This window comes from Theropithecus gelada, chromosome 1, assembly GCF_003255815.1.
Source record: "Theropithecus gelada isolate Dixy chromosome 1, Tgel_1.0, whole genome shotgun sequence".
NCBI lineage: Eukaryota > Metazoa > Chordata > Mammalia > Primates > Cercopithecidae > Theropithecus > Theropithecus gelada.
In genome coordinates, this window is record NC_037668.1 from 39,372,137 (window position 1) to 39,392,902 (window position 20,766).

General features: G+C 58.6%; 3 protein-coding genes across 7 annotated transcripts in view; 1 reads left to right on the plus strand and 2 right to left on the minus strand.

Annotated features, from left to right (window-relative positions):
- The window catches only part of PEX14 (peroxisomal biogenesis factor 14), a 158,026-nt gene extending 148,888 nt beyond the window's left edge, over window positions 1-9,138 (plus strand). For all 4 annotated transcript variants that reach the window (XM_025382312.1, XM_025382313.1, XM_025382319.1 and 1 more), the window contains 4 exons: window positions 1,428-1,530; window positions 2,764-2,861; window positions 5,692-5,783; window positions 7,923-9,138. In XM_025382312.1, the coding sequence (XP_025238097.1) occupies window positions 1,428-1,530; window positions 2,764-2,861; window positions 5,692-5,783; window positions 7,923-8,379 (750 nt within the window). In that variant the 3' untranslated portion in view covers window positions 8,380-9,138. The remainder of the gene's footprint in view (window positions 1-1,427; window positions 1,531-2,763; window positions 2,862-5,691; window positions 5,784-7,922) is intronic.
- A 5,848-nt stretch (window positions 9,139-14,986) lies between these two features.
- LOC112628030 lies at window positions 14,987-16,202 on the minus strand. Its single transcript, XM_025390810.1, has one exon. It carries the CDS (start codon window positions 16,170-16,172, stop codon window positions 15,654-15,656), a length of 519 nt encoding a protein of 172 aa, XP_025246595.1. The 5' UTR covers window positions 16,173-16,202; the 3' UTR covers window positions 14,987-15,653.
- Window positions 16,145-20,766, minus strand: part of CASZ1 (castor zinc finger 1) — a 159,709-nt gene continuing 155,087 nt past the window's right edge. Inside the window, exon 21 of one of the 2 annotated variants that reach the window (XM_025390799.1) lies at window positions 16,145-18,436. In XM_025390799.1, the coding sequence (XP_025246584.1) occupies window positions 17,322-18,436 (1,115 nt within the window). In that variant the 3' untranslated portion in view covers window positions 16,145-17,321. The remainder of the gene's footprint in view (window positions 18,437-20,766) is intronic. The other variant, XM_025390795.1, reaches the window with a different exon arrangement.

A 20,766-nucleotide genomic window follows, 5' to 3' on the forward strand; every position in this document is an offset into this window, starting at 1 on the left:
CTCAGCCTCCCAAAGCGCTGGGATTACAAGCGTGAGCCACCATGCCCAGCCGAGACTTCTTTACCTTTCATGCTGAGGACATTTCATCCTGAAGCATAAGGCTGCCTTTGATGAGTTCTGGCTCAGTTGTGGGTAATAGCTCACACTGTGGTTGAAAAGCACTTTGCAAAATAGAAAATGCGTCTATACGTGTGCTGCTGAAGAATGATCTTCACTTAGGAGTCACTCTGGAAATGAGTTCCCACAAACCCGTTGTAAGAGACCTTCTTTTCCTTCCCTGGTACAGAAACCGTAATGGAGAGGTTTCCGTCCTCTCTCCTATCTGGGCCCAGATAGATTAAGAACCAAAGTTGTCCCTGGGCAGCTCCTGCCAGGCCTGCGCTGCACTGCCACTGGCAGCACCCACTGAAGTGGGCAGTGGGTCTCACTCTCCTCACCTGGGGGACTTTGTCTCCATATTCCGAGTGGCTGGACATCAGTGCACATATTCCTACAGGCAGCTGTCCCTGAAGGCCCCGCCACCCACCTCCACCCCTCCACACCCTCACCTCCAAGGCGACCAAGAGCACCTGTTGCCAGCCCTGCCCTGCCTACTTCCTTCCTGAACGGCCCCCCGGGCATCCCTGGTTCTAGGCCCCTGTGAGGGGTGGCCCTGCCGCATCCACTTTCTTTTTTCCCAGAGCCAGTCTCTTCTGGTCCTGCGCCTTCCTCTCCCTTCTGCCCTGCATTTAATTTTGGGGAACTCGACTTCTTTTGACTCTTACATGAAGGAAGTTTGTTCTGAGGATTCAGGCTTCATTTAGAAAAAGACTGAGGTGACCTCTTCCAGCAGCCTCAGAGCACTGATGTTATCCCCTGGCGAGAGAACCAAGGGTCCCAGAAATGTGTTGTTGATTTTCCTTTAGTTTCTCCAGTGATGTTTTGTTTATTAATTGTACTCATTTGTTTCTGAATAGGTGGTTCACTCACAGGTTCAAAATGTTCACGATTCAGGAGAATATGCCGGGAAGAGCTGCCCCTCCTCCCTCGCCTCCCGGAGGCTCCAGCAGTATCTGATGCTTGTGTGTCCATCCACATTTATATCTTACAACTTTGACAGTAGAGTTTAAAACTTTGTGTTACAGAAATAGTGTGGCATCACTAAGAAAAGTAAATAAAGGAACCAGAAAGTTCCCATCACAGCAGATCCAGCTGACTCTCCCTGTCCACGTTCCCTCCTGGTCCTTGTCCTTATTCAGACAGAATTTTTACGTGGTTGTAATCGCAGTCTCGTAACTTTTTCAAATATCTTGTTCATTTATGGTGTTTGCTTAGGGTTTCCAAAACCCGGGGATGACCGGGAGAAAGTTGGGCGGCAGAATTTGAGAGATTGTTGGAGGATAACCCTGGGTCCGTATGCATTCCTCACCCTGTCCCGCTTGTTGCAGAAATACCTGCTCCCCCTCATCTTGGGTGGCCGAGAGGACAGGAAGCAGCTGGAGAGGATGGAGGCTGGTCTCTCTGAGCTGAGTGGCAGCGTGGCCCAGACAGGTAAAGATTAATGACTCCATCAAGTCACCCCTCACAGCCTTCTCCAAGCAGCCCCTTCTCTGCCCCTCCCCTCTCCCTCCGTCTCCACTCTATGTGGTGACTTCATTTATCTGCTCTGAGAATCTGTTCACATTTGCAAATGAAGCCGCCGTCATTTCGGTTTAATTTGAAATTGCTTGTTTACTGTCGGCGCGGCCTCAATTAATTATGTTTTTACGGAAAGGCTCCCAACCTCAGAATATTAATAAGGGGAATAAAATGACAGCCTTTCTAAGGGCTGTAAAGTTCATTTTTAATTTCTGCTTCTATGAGGTTTTCAGGGGGGTTTTCAGTGATTTTCCCCCTTCCCTCTAAGACTCCACTGTGGGGTCAAGAGAGTCTGTAATTACTGTGGCTCCCAGGACCCTGGCCACCTCCCCTGTTATCGACTCGACAGGGCTCACGTTCATTACCCCGTGCCCCAGCAATGGCCCAGATTAGCTGGGACCTGTCGCGCCAGAGGTGGCTTCCCTTCTTCATAAACTTGTTTACTAGACGGCAGCTCTGAATCTAGAAACCAGAGCAAGGCCAACGAGAGAGCCACCTGTCCCAGGCAGGAGTCTGTGTCCCTCTGGGGCACATTTGTGAAGCTCACAGAAACCCTTTCAGAAACCCTCTGATGCTGTCCATTCTACTGGCGTTTGCTCCTGCAAGGCTGACATTGGTGGCAGCAGGGTCCCGAGGGGTCACAGGACACCAGGGAGTGGAGCAGGCAGCCTGGGGTCAGGTGGGGAGGGCAGGAAGGAGCAGTGGGAAACAGGACTTGTGGCTTGAGCCAGTCCTGGATGTGAATGTGGCGGGGACCCGAGATGCATCTGTCCCGGCATTGGAGACTCCAGGAGTTTCACAAGGACACTGAGGCCCAGGAGATGAAGGACGCAGGCGCCAGAGAAGCCGGGAGAGCTCAGCAAATCATAGCCAGCTCTAATTAGAGGGGAGAGGTTCTGGACGGATATACTGTTGACCATGGACAACTACACAATGGAAAGATAAAGTAGAAATACTAGAGGTTAGACACAGTGCAGGCAGATCACCCAGAGTGCAGATAAATTAGATGGATTGCGGGGGGCTGGGGGTGTCTGCAGATAAATTAGATGGAGCGGGAACATGGGCAGCTCCTAGGTGCACGGACCGAGCGAGAGGAACATCTGTGCCTGTGAATTTACCCGCGCCGTGACTGCTTTCTCCTCGCAGTGACTCAGTTACAGACGACCCTCGCCTCCGTCCAGGAGCTGCTGATTCAGCAGCAGCAGAAGATCCAGGAGCTCGCCCACGAGCTGGCCGCTGCCAAGGTACCTGTCTCTGCCCTGCAGGGCCCTCCAGGCCCAGGTCTGTCCCATGTGCCCTTCACTCTTGTCCCTTGGGCCCGGCTTGCCACCTTCGGGAGCTGGACTTTGCCCCAGTCTCACGGTGGTTACGCAGCCACGGCCGACGCTGCCCTTTCTCTCCTTGTAGAGATAGGAGGCCGTTGCTGGGCAGTCAGTATGACGTTTAACCGTTGAGGCTGTCCTTTCTCTCTCTCTGTCACCTCCCAACAGGAGGAAGGAAAAGCTACCCTCTGCCTGTGGAGATCTCATGGCAGCCATATCCCCGCAGCTCTGGAGGCTTTCTGTGTAGACGCGGGACGGCCTCTACCTCTAAGTTAGGTTGCAGCTCAGCATGGCCAGGAGGGGTTCTGAAACAGACAGGGGAGAAGCGAGTCGCAGTCAGTTCACCAGCACCAGCCCCGTCCACACCGCAGTGCAGCGGGCAGGTTCTCTAGACTCAGGTTCCACAGGTTCCAGCAACCCTAGGGAGCCAGAAGCGACTCCCGAGTCAGTGTCCTTGCCTCACTGCCCAAATGTGAAGAAATCCTGGCATGGCAGCTTTCCTGGCCCTGCCACTTGTTAGCTGTATGACCACAGGCAAGTTACTTAACCTCTGAGTCTTAGTTTCCTCATCTGTAAAATGGAGCCATAACGGCGCCTAATTCGTGGGGCTCTTCATGGGCTCAGGAGGGTGCCTGGCTCCAACCAACTCACAGGATTGCAGGCCTGGGTTCTGTGGGTGGGTAACAGGGGTCATCGCTGAGGCAGCGTCAGACAGACCAGGTCCAGGAGACAGTGGCCTGGTGGCTCCAGAACGCCCACTGGCTGTTCTCTCTGTCCCTTGCCCCACAGCTCTGTGCCCGGCGGACAGTTCTCCCTGGCTGCCCCCACAAGCTGGGCTCTGGAGAGTCCCGTCCCGAGTTGCCCGCCCAGGGCAAGCCACTCCTAGTGTACGACTTGGCTCAAGCCAGCTCTCAAATCTTTTGCATTTGCAAAAACCACGAAAATGACAGTCTTTCCATTTTCCATGGAGTCTGGGGTGTCTCTTGAAGAGAGTCCCGGGAATCTCCCCCCTGGACATCCAAACCACACACAGAGGTGCTGCCTGCCCTTCCTCCTGGGGTGGCTGCGGGTACTGGTGGCCACCTCCAGCCACCGTGCAGTGCATGTTCTCCGCGGGTGGCCGGTCCCTAAAGCACCAGGAAGCCCAGCAACGGCCCCGCCTGCTCTCCTGGGTCAGATCATCTTTTGGATCCATGGTCGGCCTGTGGCCAGAAGCCATCCCGGAAATTGGAAAACTGTTTTCAGGCCTTGCGCATGAGATGAAGACCACATGTTGTGTTTAAGAAGCAGTGGGGGCCCGGGATGTGCCGGGTGGTGAGAGGGGTCAGGCCCCTCAGAGTTCCTCGAGCTGGCTTTGCTGCCGCTGTCCCTGGCCCACCCCAACCTTCTCTCCCGAGCTGCAGTGGGGCCACTGGCTTGGCATCTAAACTCGTATGTGTGAGGACTTCGGTTACCCCATAAACCAAAGACCCAGAGCTGTGTTTTCTCAGCTGTAATGTAAGTTTTTATATCTGGCTTCCAAACTCCTACTGGAGCACTGTAAAAAATTAAAAAGAAGAGCTTTAAGTAATTAAAAAACCTACATAAAACTGAAGGCTCTGAGTTTTCTACAACTGTTTTTTAAAGAGACTGACTAAAAAGCCCCAGATGTCAGATTTTATTTCTAAATCCTGGCATCTGGCACCATATGCGTTTGGAAATCTGAGTCCTTTGTAGGCCGGTGAGTGGAAATTGCGCCCTTGTTAATGGGCTGCTGTAGCTTTCAAGGTCTCAGAGAAGCCAGAACAGTGGCTCCTGGGCCCTCCGTGTCTGGTGGTCTGGAGTAGGAACCCTGAGGGGCTGTGTCTGAGGGTGGTGGGTGACACACACTCACTCAGACTGCCCAGGTTTTCCTTCCTGAGACCTACAGGTCCCCAAAAGGACTGCTCCCTGCTAAGGTGTGCCAGCTGGGCTGCTTGCTGCGGCGCGCCCACAGCAGCCCCTGACCCCACGTCAGGGGCCAGGCCTCTGAAAGCCAGCCCAGCGGCCCACCGCACACTGGTGGGGAACAGCCAGGGAACGTCCCCTATGCCGGCCCGGGGGTGCAGTATCAGGAGAGCTGGCAATATTCATCTGTGCACTTAAAGACAGCCTGGGGTGGCCTTCAGCCTGGGCGAGGTAGATCTCACACAGAGGCCTCATGTGGCATTGTCCTCTGTGCACATGCCACAAGCAGGTGGCCACCGGCAGCTCCCATTTGGGGACCTCTGGTTTGGCTGTCCTCTTCCCCATCTACACCAGCAAGCTTGGCCAGAAGTGAGATGTAGTCCTGTGAAGTTTATTTGGAAAACAGTGTTACCTTCAAAGGGGAAGGTTGTGCATGGAAGGATGGGGTTTGTCAGAGATGGTGGCTGTTTCCTCTTTCCACCCTGGGCCATCTTATATCCCAGGCATCATACCACTTCATACCGCACTTTCACGCCTCCACATGTCTCTCAAAGATGCCCACAGTACCATTATGGCACCTAAAAACACGTAATAATTCCTTAAGTCATCAGATGTCCAAACAGAGCCGTGGGAATGTTTAAGGATGTCGTCATCCAAACAGAGGCATGGCAGGCAGTGGGCAGTGGCAGAACCTTCCTCCACGTTCCCCAGAACAGACCCAGAATGCCCCACCTGCTGCCCCCACCCAGGTCCTCCTGCAGCCGCAGGCCCCGCCCGTGCCACAAGGACCCCACCCTGAGCCTTGCTCCCTGTGCTCTGCTTTCAGGCCACCACATCCACCAACTGGATCCTGGAGTCCCAGAATATCAACGAACTCAAGTCCGAAATTAACTCCTTGAAAGGACTTCTTTTAAATCGGTAGGAGGGAGGGACGGGGACCCTGTTCTGGTCAGGCCTGGAAAGGGGGACTGGGAGCTCTGGGGCATGGGAGGGGCATGACCCTCACCCCCACCCCCGAGGACCCCATCTGTCTGGGCGACTCAGGCACTGAGTCTGGGGCCTTTTGAGCTTCTCTTTTCATTCCCCAGTTGACCACCTCTCCACTCCAGAGGTGACTATGGCACATGAGTGTTGATATACAGTTCCCAGGCCTGTCAAGACCTGGTAAGGGACAGCTTGAGCCAAAAAGCAGGGCCCTTGGAGCAGAGGAGAACCTCCTGGTTTGGCTCCTCCTCCTTCCTGAGCCGCAGGTGACCACTCAGTGACAGCTTTGTCCCAGGGAAAGCCCTTGCGGGAGGGTCTTTGCGTTTTCTACTTGGACGACTGAAGACATGAGTAGAAGCAGGCCCTGCCCCCCCAGCTTCTTGGTGGTCCCCCTGTTGTCCCTCTGTAGTGACAGCACATTGTCACCAATGCAGCCTCAGAGGCAGGCTGACCCACTTGTCCTGCTTTGCCTGGGACTGTCCTGGTTTTATTTATTTTTATTTTTATTTATTTTTTGAGATGGAGTCTCGCTCTGTTGCCCAGGCTGCAGTGCAGTGGCATGACCTTGGCTCACTGCAACCTCTGCCTCCCGGGTTCAAGCCATTCTCCTGCCTCAGCCTCCGGAGTAGCTGGGACTACAAGCATCTGCCACCACTCCCGGCTAATTTTTTTATTTTTAGTAGAGGTGGGATTTTGCAGTGTTGGCCAGGCTGGTCTTGAACTCCCGAACTTAGGCGATCTGCCCACGGCCTCCCAAAGTGCTGGGATTACAGGCATGAGCCACTGTGCCTGGACTGTTCTGGTTTTTAAGACTGAAAGTCCAGTGTCCAGGAGCCACTGTGTCCTGGGAGCCGCCAATGTGGGCCGTCCTCCTGGGCTGATGCCCTAGGGTGCCTTGCATGGGCTGTCCTTGTTTCCCTGCTGGACTGGGTTTGGTGGGAGCTGGGTGAATGGGAGGGTACAGGTGGGCTCTTCACTAGGGTCCAGGATGGGGTGCAGAGGGGTCTTGCGGCTGCAGTCAGAAGACCCCATTTTCCAAGCCACTCAACTTCCTGGTTCTCCCGGAGGAAAAGAAGATGTCCTAGAAAGAGGTGTGGTGCTGGCAGAGGCCAGAGCATTGTCATTAGGAGACAGCCTCCATTTTCCCTAACCGAGACCAGTGTCTTGGAGGCTGGGGATGGAGGCCAGGCCGTCGGGTAACCGTGGGGCCAAGAAAATTGCACACGGAATTTCTTGTTAGCGTTGAGAATGCTGGTGAATAAAGCAGGCCGTGGTGTGTGCCCCATTCAAATGGGGTCTAGGGGGAGAGTTGTGTCTGAGGCCCTGCTGGGAGACAGCCCTGTGGGCAGCTCTTTGTCCTCTTGGCTGAGGCAGAGATGGGCCTGCCTGTTGGAAAGCTCTGTCTCTGAGCCGTTGCCAAGTGGACCTGACCTCCCAGGTCCCTCCTGGAATTGGCTTTGGTTTGGGCTGGCTGCTGGCCCAGGAAGGGAGTACGGAGCAGAAGGGAGAGCTGACTCTTGCCCATTGAAAGTGTTGAGCTCAGAAGTTTTCTAGCAAAGGGCACCACCACTGCCCTTTTGGTTCTGATGTGTCTGACCCCCTGCCAGTGGCCAGGGCTCCCTGCCTCCACCTTTTGCTCAGACCATAGACAAATTAGGACTGTGGCTCAGGTGTCTGGAGTCCCCAGTCATCGCCCTTTTGGGCTCCTCCCCACCCTGTCCCTCTCCTGGCCACTGGGGTGGAGGCAGGGACAGTGCTGAGGATCAGGAGGATGCAGGCTCCCGAGAGGCAGCAGGCCCCACTTGGCTTCCAGCAGCTGCCCAGGCAGGTGGGCCTCGCCCCGGGGGTCCCGGGGGGCCCCTGGGCTGTCGGTGGGGGCATAGGACACTCTTGGCATTTATCTCAACTATGGGATCTTTGCTCCTGAAAGGAGGGGAGGAAGGGCTCCATCCTGTCCCTTGCCCAGTGGCCCTTCACCATCGCCAAGGCCTTGGGGGTCAGGGAAGGCGTGGCCCTTCAAGGGTGGGAGTCCTGAATGCCGCCACCAACCTCCTCCTCTGCTTCTCCCGCCAGGAGGCAGTTCCCTCCGTCCCCGTCAGCCCCAAAGATCCCCTCCTGGCAGATCCCGGTCAAGTCGCCGTCACCCTCCAGCCCCGCGGCCGTGAACCACCACAGCAGCAGCGACATCTCACCCGTCAGCAACGAGTCCACGTCGCCCTCACCTGGGAAGGAGGGCCACAGCCCCGAGGGCTCCACGGCCACCTACCATCTGCTGGGCCCCCAAGAGGAAGGCGAGGGGGTGGTGGACGTCAAGGGCCAGGTGCGGATGGAGGTGCAAGGCGAGGAGGAGAAGAGGGAGGACAAGGAGGACGAGGAGGACGAGGAGGATGATGACGTGAGCCATGTGGACGAGGAGGACTGCCTAGGGGTGCAGAGGGAGGACCGCCGGGGCGGGGATGGGCAGATCAATGAGCAGGTGGAGAAGCTGCGGCGGCCTGAGGGTGCCAGCAACGAGAGCGAGCGGGACTAGGGCCGCGCCCACTGCCTCCAGCCCTGAGGACGGCGTCCAGTATGCCGGTGCGTGGCCACACCCTGCCTCCCTCTGTGGCCCTGGGAGGGCAGCTTGGAGCCCAGGTAGGGGGCAGAGCTGTCCTCAGCTGCACTGTGGCCTGGTGGCAGCATGGGGAGTCGCACTTCTGTCCACCTGGCCTCCTCTCACCTGGCCGTCAGCCCCAGCCCCAGGCCCAGTAGCCTTTGGCTTTGATCTCAAGTCAGGCTGAAGGCAGCGAAGCCTCAGGGCTCAAGCCCCTGCCCAGCCCCCTCTCCCGGACAGACGCCTTGCCCAGGGTGTGTTTGCCGAGTGTCTTGACTACCGTGACACCACGCATGGCCAGAGCTAGCGTCCCTACTGCCTCCCGACTCCTCAGTGGAGGAGGAGCTGCGGTCCCTCTGGTGTCTGCCGTCCCCCTCCCTCCCTGGACCCAGCCCTGGACCCCGCAGGTGCCTGTCCCCAGCACCAACCCCACTCGTGCCCCATCATCCTCCCAGACAAATGAAACCATGCTGCGCTTCTGATGCCCTCGCTTGCCGTGTCATGGTTCAGCTAATCCCATGGCGAGATGGGGGCTCACTCCCTCGGAGGAGCCAGGTACCAGGGCTTTCCTGACCAACAGCCAGCTCTGTCCTTCCCCCCAAGAAACACATGTTCATTTGTGTGATCATGTATAGACCTCAGAATGGAAGATAGGACTGTATATAATTGTAATAAATACCAGTTGCCACTATTTAATTTCTGCCTGTGGCTCCCTGTCTGCTCATGGCACCCTGGGCCCCAGGGGTGGTCTCAGTGCAGCCTCAGCCAGTGAAGTGTGGGTGAGGCCCACGGGCAGCTTCTGCCGCTGCTCAGCCAGAAGCAGAGGGCTTTGTTCAGGTCTGGTGGCTGCCGGAGGGCGACACTAGCTGACCGCAGGAGGATCAGGGACCTCGTGTGACTGGATATAGACCTTGTGTGGAGTGACGAACTCTCCTTCCTTAAATGGACGCATGCTTCCCGGGCAGGGGAGTGTGGCGTCCTCTCTGAATCCTCGTCTCCCCCAGCTCTCGCCCTCCCAGTCCCCCTTTCCCCTTCACAGAGCATTTGGCTAAAACCAGAAGAGCAGAGCCATGCACTCCTTGAGGGGCGCTCCTGTTCCCTCCAGCCCCCAGGTGTCGGGACCAGGCTCATGGGCTGCAGATGCCGTGACGTCCGTGTGCCTGTGCGGACACAAGGGCTTTGGACGCAGACACTGTGACGTCCGTGTGCCTGTGCGGACACAAGGGCTTCGGAAATAGGAAGCTCTGGGCAGCCCCTGCAGGTGTGGCCTCCATGCACCCGCCCGCCCCACCCCGCCCTTTCCTGGGGAGGGAGGAGGCCACGCAGTTGGGCTCAGAGGCTTGGTGTTGGGGCTGTTCTGTCTCAGATGTTTCCCTTTCGGCCCCTGCAGCAAACCCTTCTTAATGCTAGGAACACAGGGCCTGTTCAAGTGTCGGGTCCCCCGGCCTGGGCCGCCCCCGCCCACTGGAGAGTCCCTGGGAGCAGGTCATCCCCACCCACTGGAGGGTCCCCAGTACCGGGCCGCACCTGCCCACTGGAGGGTCCCCAGTACCGGGCCGCACCTGCCCACTGGAGGGTCCCCGGGAACAGGCTGCACCCACCTGCTGGAGGGTCCAACCCCAATCTGGTTTCTGGCCTGTGGGTTGCGTCTTTCATGCTTGTCACCTAGAAGGACACTCCTGCAGTTCCTGTTTACAGCCACGTGTTCCCCAGGGACAAGCAGAGCCCAGTTCAGTGTCACACTGTGGCTTGTTCTCCTTCTTTCCTGGCCTCCTTGCCGTCTCTGAAGAAGCCGGCGTCTCAGTTCCCAGGGGCTGCCACCTCACCCGGACGCGGGGGTCCTGCCTACCAGGCCCCCAGGAGTCCCAGTGTCTGGGAGCTGGGACGGGCAGACAGGTGGGCCAGGCCTCGGCCTGGCTCTGGGGACGGTGACTGCCTGTGTCCCACCCTCGGACCTGCTGGGTCACAGGCCTGCATTGTGGGCGGATCTGTTCCTGAGGAGTCCCCGCCCCCTGTCATTTGGTGCCTGGTAGCCATTGTCTGTAACTTCTCAGAGGTCCCTCCTCCAGTGGGACCAGAAAGGGAGACCAGAGGGCAGATACCCTGGGAAGGAAGGGAAGCCAGGGCTGTGGGGTCAGTGCTGTGGAAGTGAACTGCCAGCTGCCCGGCTCCATTTCTTCCTGGAGAGCTGGGGCCACCAAGAAAGGGATTCCCTGGGGCTTCACTATCCCTGGGGTGGGGGCAATGGAGACCTCACAGGGCAAGTGCTTTCCAACCTGGGGGTCAGTGGGCTGGCACATCGCTGAGGCTCAAGCGCGGAGCAGAAACAGACAGAAACCTGGGCCCGGAGGCCTTTTGCCCCTGTGGGTCCTGAGCACCGAATTCGGCTTTTGAGGACAGAGAGTCTGGCGTGGTGTCAGGGAGAGAAGCCCCTCCCCAGAACGGCAGGAGTGCTGCCTAATAAAGCCAGCTGCCGGGCCGGGAAACAGCCCTTTGAAAAAAAGCCTTTCATTAGAAAAATAATGCATTTCATCCAAATAAGGTAAAAATATTCGGAATGGGGCAGAAGTAAGCAGCAAGCAGCGGCTGTCAGGCCCTTTCTGGAAGGGAGAAGATTATTAAACTCAATTACGATGTATTTTTATAAAGTGTCTTTTAGGAAAGAACCAGCCCCGTGCTTGGAGGCCAGGGGACGGCTGCCCTGACCTCACCCTGGAGCAGCTCCCTCGGTCCCCAGGGTCTGTCCCTGCTCCTCCGGTGACTCGCTGGTTCTGCCTTGGGCAGGGACATCTAGTTTGGGAAGGACAGGGGGCTTCCCTTGGTGTTTGTGACACGCAGGAGCAGGCCAGGAGGCGGGGTAGTTGCCTTCGGGAGATGGTAGGGCCTCTGCCCCCTTGGGGCTGCCCAGTCCTTCAAAAGCCAGGGCTCCTGGAGCCAGTCCCATCCCAGGACCCCAGCTGGGACAGGGAGCACCTGGGTCAGGGGAAGGGGCTGCTGAGTTTGTGCCCGCAGGTGGGGTCTGTAGCAAAGCCGATCCACAGAGAAGGGGACAGAGATGTGAGAATGTGCCACCCACCCATCGGCTCCCTGTGTGCCCAGAGTCTCTTTCCCTCTTTCTTTTTCTTTGTTTTTAATAAACACATCTGAGCAAGCTGTGTTCATCTTTCGGGGCCCTCACACCCAGGTAGAGGTGGAAGAGTTTTCTAGAAGGTTTCGCTTCCGCCCTCCTGGTGGCCCAGCCAGGAGCATGGAGGCGCTGGGTCTCTGGCCTGGCCCCAGACCCCTCCCTCTCCAGGTGACCACCCTGTCCCTGCCCCAGAGCCCAGGAGGGAGGGGGAGAGCAAGCAGGGGCCATTCTTCAAGGGTCAGACATCTCCTTCCCCAGGATTTCACTTAATTTGTCTGTTTGTTTAAACTGGTTTCTGCCAAGGCACCCAAAGAAGAGGTCAGAGACTCCAGACAGGGCAGGCGCGAAGGCGCCAATGAGACTCGCATGCAGGTGGGAGCTCCAGCCTCAGATGAGGTGCACACCTGAGGTGTAGCACCCAGGTAGACCTGGAGGGCCTGGCTGCTCTTCCTGCCCCTGCTCCTTGGCTGTGTACAGGGGCTTCCCACCCAGGCACAGGCCACCGCCTGGCCAGGGGGAGCCACGCCCAAGCTGGCACATGCTGACATGCATGTGCACATGTGTGTGGCACCCTCACACTCACGCAGGGCCCAGTGGGTCCTGGTCCTTTTGGAGAGGTCCCCGTGTCCTCCCCCGACACCTGCCCACACAGACCACCGCTCAGACCACAGCCTTGGCACTGTCTTTAATGCAAAACGGGTCTGAAATCTTGCCTGGCACTGAGGGATGACTACCTGAATCATGAGTAAACCTTAATAACTTACTGTCACTGAGCACGTTCAAGTTTGTGTTCTCCTAGAAGAAGAAAGAAGATGTGTGATATGTTCGTGAGAGGGATGCCTGAAACCTTTCCTTGCTCCACGACAGATACTGGAAGGACCTTCTTTAAAGTGACCGGGTCGTGGCTTTAAACACCACTGTGACACTCGGGGTCCAGATGCGTTATAGACCCGGGGCGAGGAGCCAGCCTCAGGGAGACTCCAGGCAGGGAGGTTCTTTCTTGAGGATCCCGGCCTCCTTCCAGTGGTGCGGGGCACGGGGCTTACTGGAGGCCAAGCCACTGGGTCCGGCTGCTCCAGCGCTGGCTGTGGGCCTCCTGGGAGCCACTGATTCCTCCCTGACCTCCTCCAGAGGGTGCAGAGGCACCTCCCAGCAAGGATGGCCGGGGCCTGGCTGCTTCATTCTCAGACAAGGCTCTGGGGTTCCAGCCTTTCAGAGGCCACTGCTGCCTCTGGGGCCGGGGCCACCTCCCGTGACAGTGGATGGGCAGCTGGCCTTTGCCCAGTGGCCTGGTATGCTGCCCAGAAAGGGGGCTGCCTGTCGCCGTGTCCAGGCTGGGGCAAGGCCGCTTCATGAGTGCCAAGGCCCGGTGCACACGGGTGACTCAGGTTGCTGGTGGCGCCCCTGCTGGGCCAGGTCCGTGGGAGGTGGGCAGGCCCCTGAGCTCAGCCCTGAGCCTGTGCGGCGGGTTCTGGCCCTTTCCAAGAGGTTGCAAAACTCTTGAATTTGCCCCAGTTTGGGTGTAGGAGCATCACACACCACAGCTGATTAAATCCCAGAAGGAAAACATGCTTTACTGCATTTCCTACTGAGTCCAACAAGCCACAGGGAGCGCCGTGGGACCCGGGCCCATCCCGACCCGCAGCCACAGGCCCCCTCCCAGCTCTTGGGGGCGGTCTCAAGAGTGGGCACATGCCTGGTGGGGGTATGAGCTTCTCTCCACCCTCTGGGGCGGGACCTGGGATGTGGCACCACAGGCTGGCCTGAGTGCGCCGTCCTGAGGCCCTGAGATGCCTCTGAGAGGTTCCTGAGTCCCCACGCCCCTTCCTTGGGCTGGACTCAGGGCCCTACTTGTTGTGAGGTTGGATCAGCCCTGGGTGAGGCCTTCTGAGGTCCATCCAGGCCCAGAAGACCAGGGGGCAGTTTTGGGGTCTGGCCAGGGTCGGCAAACCGCCCTGAGTCCCCATCCTCCCTCCCCTGGGCCCCAGGAGTCGGTGCTGCCCCAGAGAGCTGCCCACTGTGCCGGTGCCTAGAGGGAGCCTTGTGGCCACACCACCCACCCACCGGCTGTTCAGGGCTTGGCTCCCTGCCTCGCTTCAGGCCCCACGGGAGGCCCACCAGGGCCTGGGAAGCTCCAATAATGGTTTTAATTTGTTGAACTTGTGTTTTATCCCATAAATTAGTCACTGTTTTATTTAACAGAATCAAGATATCCACAAACAATAGGCGAGTTCCAACTTGAACATTTTAATAAGACAGAAAAAAGTATATATTTTCATGTCTGTTACAAACATATTTATGTAAATAGCCTGTGGGCTGCGTTCCAGGAGGAAAGAAGAAAGGGAGTGCCCGCGCGCCGCGGCTGGGCTGGAGACGCACTTCTGCGGTGGAAAATGACACGGACCTGGGCGCTGTGGGCTGAGGCCACTCCCCTGCCGCCCCCGGTCCCTGGTGCCTGGCCGGCTGGTGCCAGGCTCAGTGAGGGAGAAGCGTGCTGCGGTGACCGAACCTTTCCAGCCCCCAAGTCTGCCTGTTTCCTCGTTGGGCAAGTGGTTGTGACATCCCCTGGCTGGGGTGTGATGAGCCAGTAAGACTCCTCAGCATGGAAGAATGTGGCAGATCCCGCGCACATCCCCTCCCCAAGGTTCCAGGAAGCCCCGGCCACCTGGAGTCTGGCTCAGAGCAGGGCTGCCAAGGTCCTTCCCATGATGTGGTGTCACGAGAAGCCGGCCATCAGTTGGAAGTGTCAGGGCAAACTCCTACAGTGTCTGGGAGGCTTGCACTCCAGGCTAGGCCTGGTGGACACTCTGGCCTCCATGCTTCCAAGGGAGCCAACCATGGTGCCACCAGGGCTGGCAGCTCAGGCTCTGGGCTGGTGGCTACAGACCCAGGAATTATCAGCCCCCTCTGGCTCTGCCACCTTGTGCTCCAGGCAGGAGCCGCGCCAGCATCCGGATTGGATCCGGGTACGCGCCGTTCCCAGCCCGGGCAGGTCCCTGCAGGAAGGAGGAAGGAGCCGAGGGAGGAGGCAGGAGGGTGGCCCTGCCAACGCCGGCCCAGCAGCCCAGCAGGAGAGGAGAGGGTTGGCTGGGGTGGGGGGTCCTGGGAGGCTGCAGAGCCTTTGTCCAACGTCCCAGGCCTTGGTGTCAGATGGCTCTGCCCAAAGGTGGCTCCTGAGCCCCAAGTGGGGGCTTCAGGCAAGACTGGGGAGGAGGCCACCCTTTTGGCCAGGCCAGGATTGAGGCCCCTACCTCTGTCCCCAGCAGCCCAGGGACAAAACTGGTCTGTTCCCCCTCTTTTCCTGCCAGGGTCGAATGGCACCCAACTCTTCCTCCCCTCACCCCACCGGTGTAGCTGAGTCATGGCCAGCCGCTTGGGGGCGATTTTAAAAATAAAAGATAACTTGATAGATTTTTTTTCCAGTTTTTATTGAGTGAAAATGTCAAACCTTGCATCAGTCATGCAAAAAAAAAAAAAAAAATCAAATAAATAAAACACATATATTAAATTTCTAATAGCACTAAATTCAAGTGGAAAAATATTCAGTTCTTAATAACCAGGTGCCGAGGAGACCAGATTCAAGTAATCAGAGCACACGCTGTTCAGTTCGGGTTTCACGTTCTGCATTTTTTTTGTCTCAAAACCTCTCTATATATCTCTATATATCTATATATGTATATACATATAGATATATACACACACATATGTGCATACATATTATTTTATATTTATATATATACACATACATAGTTATAAAACATTAAAAAGAGCATTGGTGGATCAAGCATTGTTTTCCCCACAGAAAGAAAATAAAACAAAAATTACACGTTAAAATTCAAAATGAGCTAGCAATGGCTTGTAGTCCTAATGTGCAATATGAAGGTTACAAAAGGCTAGACTCTGCACTGTCGGCATCTTCTTTTCTTCTTCTTCTTTTTTTTTAAGTTTGATTTTGCTACATTGAAAAAAACGTTTTTGTGTGTGTGTATTTTTTTCCTTTACAAAACTCCTTCCACAGACTCCCGGGCCGTGGCGGCTCACTGTCTGGGCAGATGCTCACAGCAGCATGTGGTACCCACAGAGTTCAGGAGGCTCTGGTAGGGGCTGTTTTAGAAAACAACTGATTTCCTGTTGAATCAGGTACGCTCCGTGCCACCACTCCTCCCTCCCTGCTCCCTGTCCGGTTCGGGTGGTCCTGGCTTTCTGGCTGTGGGCAGCCAAGAGGACAAAAGAAAGGAAGAAAAAAGGGAAAAGTAAACCACTGCCCCCCAGTTGAGCCAGGCTCCCCCTGGAGACCTCTGGGGAGAAGGCGTCTGGGTGACAGCCTCCCCACCAGCCTTCCATTCCCTCCTAGGCCTGTTTTCTCCCTGTGGCCCAATCTGACACCAGCTGGTGGCCTGGAGTAGGGAAGGTGGGCAGGTGTGGCCTCGGGCAGCCTGCCCTTGCAGGGGACTCGGTCCCCGGGGACCTCAGAGCCACCGGCCAGGTGTGTGCCTGCCAGGTCAGGCCCTGGCCGGGGCTTCCATGGCCTCATCATCTCCAGGAAGGGGGATGTTTTGCAAAGGGAACCCAATCTGGGTAGACTGCACCGGCAAAGAAGCATCCCAAACAAAGTAATAAAACAAACTGGAAAAAAAAAAAAAAAGCCCTATAAAGCCACACGCATCACCAAGAGAGAACTCAAATGTTAAATTAACTACAAACTTGGATCAACAGTAATAGTCCTTTTTTCTTGTCTCTACAAAATTCAAGTTAAGAGTTGGAATCACGCAGCTCCCATCAGTGCTAGTGTGAAGACAGACAGCCTCAAACTGTTAAGGCCTCTACAAAAAACGCTGGACCAAATCCCACAGGAGACACGGGACTGAGCCTCCAACCTCAGGCCGGGCCCAGGCGGGTCTGCACTCTCACCACGCCTGCTTTCTTCCTTTTTGTTCTATGTAGAATAATAACCTTTACAGGAAAAATACTGTACAACTTTCTTGTATTTTTTTCCATTTTGAATATTAAAGCCAAAACCAGGCGCATCTTTCCTGTTTGCACCGCCAGGGTGGCCGAGACCCTGCCCCGGCCCCCAGCGGACTGCTCTGGGTTTTGGACGCAGCCTCGGTTTCCCTGGGGCGGAGGCTGGGGCCAGGGAGTCACCAAACAGACCCGACCCAGGCTTGGGGGAGCAGCCGGGCCCTGGGGTGGGGCTGAGCTGGAGCTCCGCGGTTGCTACTCCCATGAGGCTTCCTCCACGGTCCCTGTAGTGTCACCCGTGCTGAACGCCTTCTGCCCGTCTCCCCCTGGGCAGGGGGGAGGATCCTAGCTGCATGAGGGAGGCCCCGCCAGCGGCTCCAGGAGCCACCCCGCCCTGGTGGCGCGGGTTGGGGGTCCCGGTGGCCCCCAGCGCCCGTCCCAGTCCTGAGCAATGGTCGCGGGGCCGCAGCGGCCGCGGGGAGGGGCGCCGGGACAGCGGCCGGCCGGGAGCTGCGCCCCATTCGCCCGGGACCCCTGCTCCTCGGTTCCCTACCCCGGGACAAGAGCACCTTCTGTTTCCCTGAAGAGACCCGGCCTCCCTAGAGCAGGGCCGCCGCCGCCGCCTGTGTCCTCGGCCGCGGAGCACCAGAGGGGTCCCCGCCTCTGTCCTGAGACGGACTCGGGGTCCGGAAGCACCGGCGGGGCGCGGGACTCTGCCCAGGGGCGGCTTCGCGCAGGGTGGCGCCGCTCCCGAGACCGAGGCCGGCGCCAGGGCCACCCGCGGGCGCCGCTAGGGCGAGGAGGCGGCGGTGGGCGCGGGGCCGGGGGCGCCCAGGGCCGCCAGCGCCGCCAAGGCCGGGGTCCGCGCGCCCGCGCCCGCCGTCTCCGCCGCCGCCTCGGGCAGCGACTCCTCCGAGTCGGTGCGCAGGTCCTCGTCGTCGTCGTCCTCGTCGTCGTCCTCGTCGTCGTCGTCCTCGTCGTCGTCCTCGTCCTCGTCGTCCTCGGCCTCCTCCTCCGGCAGCTCCAGCTCCTCCTCCTCGTCCTCCTGCGAGGACTCCCCAGCGGCGGTGGCGGCGGCGGCGCCCTCGCGCGGCCCGGGGGCGGCGGCGTCGGGCGGGCCGGGGTCGCCCGCGTCGCCCAGCGCCAGGCCCAGACCGGCGGCCGCCGACTGCAGGAAGAGCAGCGAGCCCGGCTCGGCGCCCAACGACAGGGAGCCGTCTAGACTGATGGGAGGCCCGGGCGCGGGGCCCTCGGCCGCGGGCTCGCCGCGCTCCTGCTTTTCGTGCTTGCGCTTGTGCGAGTCCATCTGCGACATGCCCACCACCGTGTGACGGCAGCCCGGGAAGGTGCAGTGGAAGTGCGAGCACTTGAGCTTGTACTTGCAGTCGGGCACGGCGCAGTCGGCGCTGGAGCTGAACTGGCAGAAGCCCGCGGCGCTGATCACGTCCTGCTTGCCGTGGTGCTTGCGGTGCGCCGTGACCTTGGTGCTGTCGGTGCAGCGGAAGCGGCAGCGCAGACAGTGGAAGTGCGTGCTGGTGCCCGAGAAGGGGCAGTCGGCGAAGTGGCAGCTGAGCGAGGCCTTGAAGCGCTTGAAGTCATCCAGCACCAGGTTGTCCACGCGGTCGTGGTGCTGCGCGTGCTTGTACATGTGCGTGCGCCCGCAGAACTTGTAGCCGCAGTTCTCACGCGTGCAGTGGTAGTGGGTGACCTTGAGCGAGAACTGGCAGGCCGCGTCCTTGCAGTCCTCATAGAGGTCGAAGCGCCGGAAGCCCTCCAGCATCATGCCCTCGTCCAGCATCTTCCGGGAGGACGCTGTCTTCCGCCGCTTGCCGAAGGGCGACATGTCCTCGATGATCCAGAAGCGCTTTTTGGCCCCCGAGGCTGTCGGCATGGAGATGGTGTTCCCTGGGGAGGGGCAGGGAGGTCAGTGCCTAAGGGGGACCCACGTGGGCACCATCCCAGGGTCACACCCACACGGGACCCCTGATCTGGCATGGCGCCAGAGGGCGGCATTTAGGGAGCCCTCGGCTTCCCCTGGCTGGGGAGGCCTCTCCTGCCCAGCCACCTCCCTACCCCCGGCACAGGAGGGGTCTCAGGCTTCCCCCTCCTCATCCCTGTCTGCAGAAGGGCCTCACAGGCCTCACCCCCGGAGTGGCAGCCCAACCAGCTCTGGGGGACGTGGTGGCTGCTTCCTGGCCAGTTTGGGTGGGAAGTGAGGACACGTCCTGGCGCTAATTGAAGCTGAAGGGGGAATCTAGGTCGGCAGAGTGCAATTACCCAAGTTGGACTCGTGCCAAGACGCCAGCTACGCCTGCCTCTAATGAGGGACAGGCCTGCTCCTTTCCCGCGGGCTACCCGGCTTCCCTGGCTGCGCCTGTCTGCACACGGGGAGCTGCCTACTCACAGTAGGGGTGCCAAGTGCCCCAGGGCTGTGCGGGGCTGCAACTCCCTGCCCTAAGGAGCACTTTGTCCTTGGTACCAGAAGGTTCTTTAAGGTCTTGTTGGGGTTTTCTACCCCAAGGGCTGGGAGAGGACAGCCCTACTGGAGGACTAGGCCTCAGGAAGCTCAATGCCTCTGCCCTCTGCTCAGAGCCATAATTTACCTGGGTCAGGACCAGAGCAGGGGCTCAGCCACGGGAGCTGAGCCCATTTATGTCCAGCTGGCCCAGACTGCTTCCTGGGATTTAGGATGCCCCCCTGCCAAGGCCAGGGTTGTAACCCTTTCTGGGAGGCACCTGTGCCCCTATGGCCATGGGTGAGGGGAAGCCCCAGCTCCTGCCAGAGGCACAGGCAGCTAGTCCTGGCTCCCCACGCCACCCGCCACAAACAGTAAGAGCAGCTCTCTGACCAGCGCCACCAGAGCGTGGGTAGCCTCTGGGCTCCTCCCACACGGCTGACCTGCCTGGCTCTCCCAGCCTGCTTAGAAGGCCCAGCAGTCACTCTAGCCACCAAATGTCTGCTCTGCCCGTTTCAGGCCAGGCCCCATCGCCCACCCTGAGTGGACAAAAACGGAGAGAAACTAAGGGCTGTGACGGTGTGGGGGCACCCGGCAGGGGGCAAGGGATGGCCTCAGGCCCAAAACCTGGGTGGGTGAGGAGCTGCTTTGGGTCTGAAGTCACAGGGCCTGGTGATGCCAGAGTGGAGCTTCCAATGGCCGGAAGTCCCTGAGGTGGGGGAGGCCCGGCCCTGCCCCGGCCGTAACTCCTGGGGCCTGTACTCGGGCAGAACGTGAGGCAAGAATTAGCAGAGGAGTCAGAGCCCGGGTGGTATCTACGCTCAAGGGAGGGGGCGGGCAGATGCCATCCCGGTGGGTATCAGATATGGGGGTGGGATGGGAGGTGCCTCTGCCCCTGAGCACTGCTGGGGCCTGAGTCCACAGAGATTTCCACTTACTGCTCAGCTTTGGGTGTGGGCCGGGGTTCAGGCTGGAATCTGGACCCTCTGAACCTGGGCAGGTCCCACACCCCAGCAGACCTTCCCGAAAGCATCCTCTACCTCTCCCTAGTGCCAGATCCCAGGGAGACTCCTCAGAATAGAAGGGACAGGTCCTGCCTTGCCCCAGGCCGAGGAAGGCAGACCCCACAGGGCCTCCGGCAGGATCAGCCGTCTCTGGGACTCTGAGCAGTTGTGAACAGGGGAGAATCCCTAGCAGCAATGCTCTGGCCTGCCTAGCACTGAGCAGGAGCCACGAGGAGTTGTCCCGGGGATGGAGACTACACCCTCTAGTCTCGGGGATGCTTGGCTGTGAGGGGTGCAGAGCGGCCCCGTCCTTGGCCTGGCTGGCTGCAGAAAAGGGTCAGGCCCCGGAGCATGGCCTAGAGGGTGGATTGGAGTGACGGACTGCGGTGAGAAGGCATGTGCGCATTACCTGCAGCATCCTGAACTAGGGGGACGTCACTTTTTACTGGAGTTGGAGTGGCAGTGACGGGCGGGAAGCTGGGCGGGCTGCAGGTGGGATGGGCCAGGCCCCGGCCGGCTCCGAGAGTGGCACTGAGCAGAGAGTATGAGAGACAGGACGGAGAGAAGAGGCAGGGGAGAGGGGGGAGGGGCGGCCGGAGCGTGGCCGGCGAGAAGGATGGAGTCGCTGGCGGCTGCGGGGCCGCGCGGGCAGCCTCATCACCAGCGGCCGCAGGAGGAGGAAGAGGAGGAGGAGGAGGAGCCGGGCAGCCTGGAGAGGGTGGAGAAAAGCAGAAAAAAAAAAAAAAAAAAAAAAAAAAAAAAAAAAAAAAAAAAAA

Excerpts from the sequence above, each read along its gene's own strand:
- LOC112628030 (XM_025390810.1), bottom strand. The coding sequence starts at position 16,172 with ATGCTTCTTTGCCGGTGCAGTCTACCCAGATTGGGTTCCCTTTGCAAA.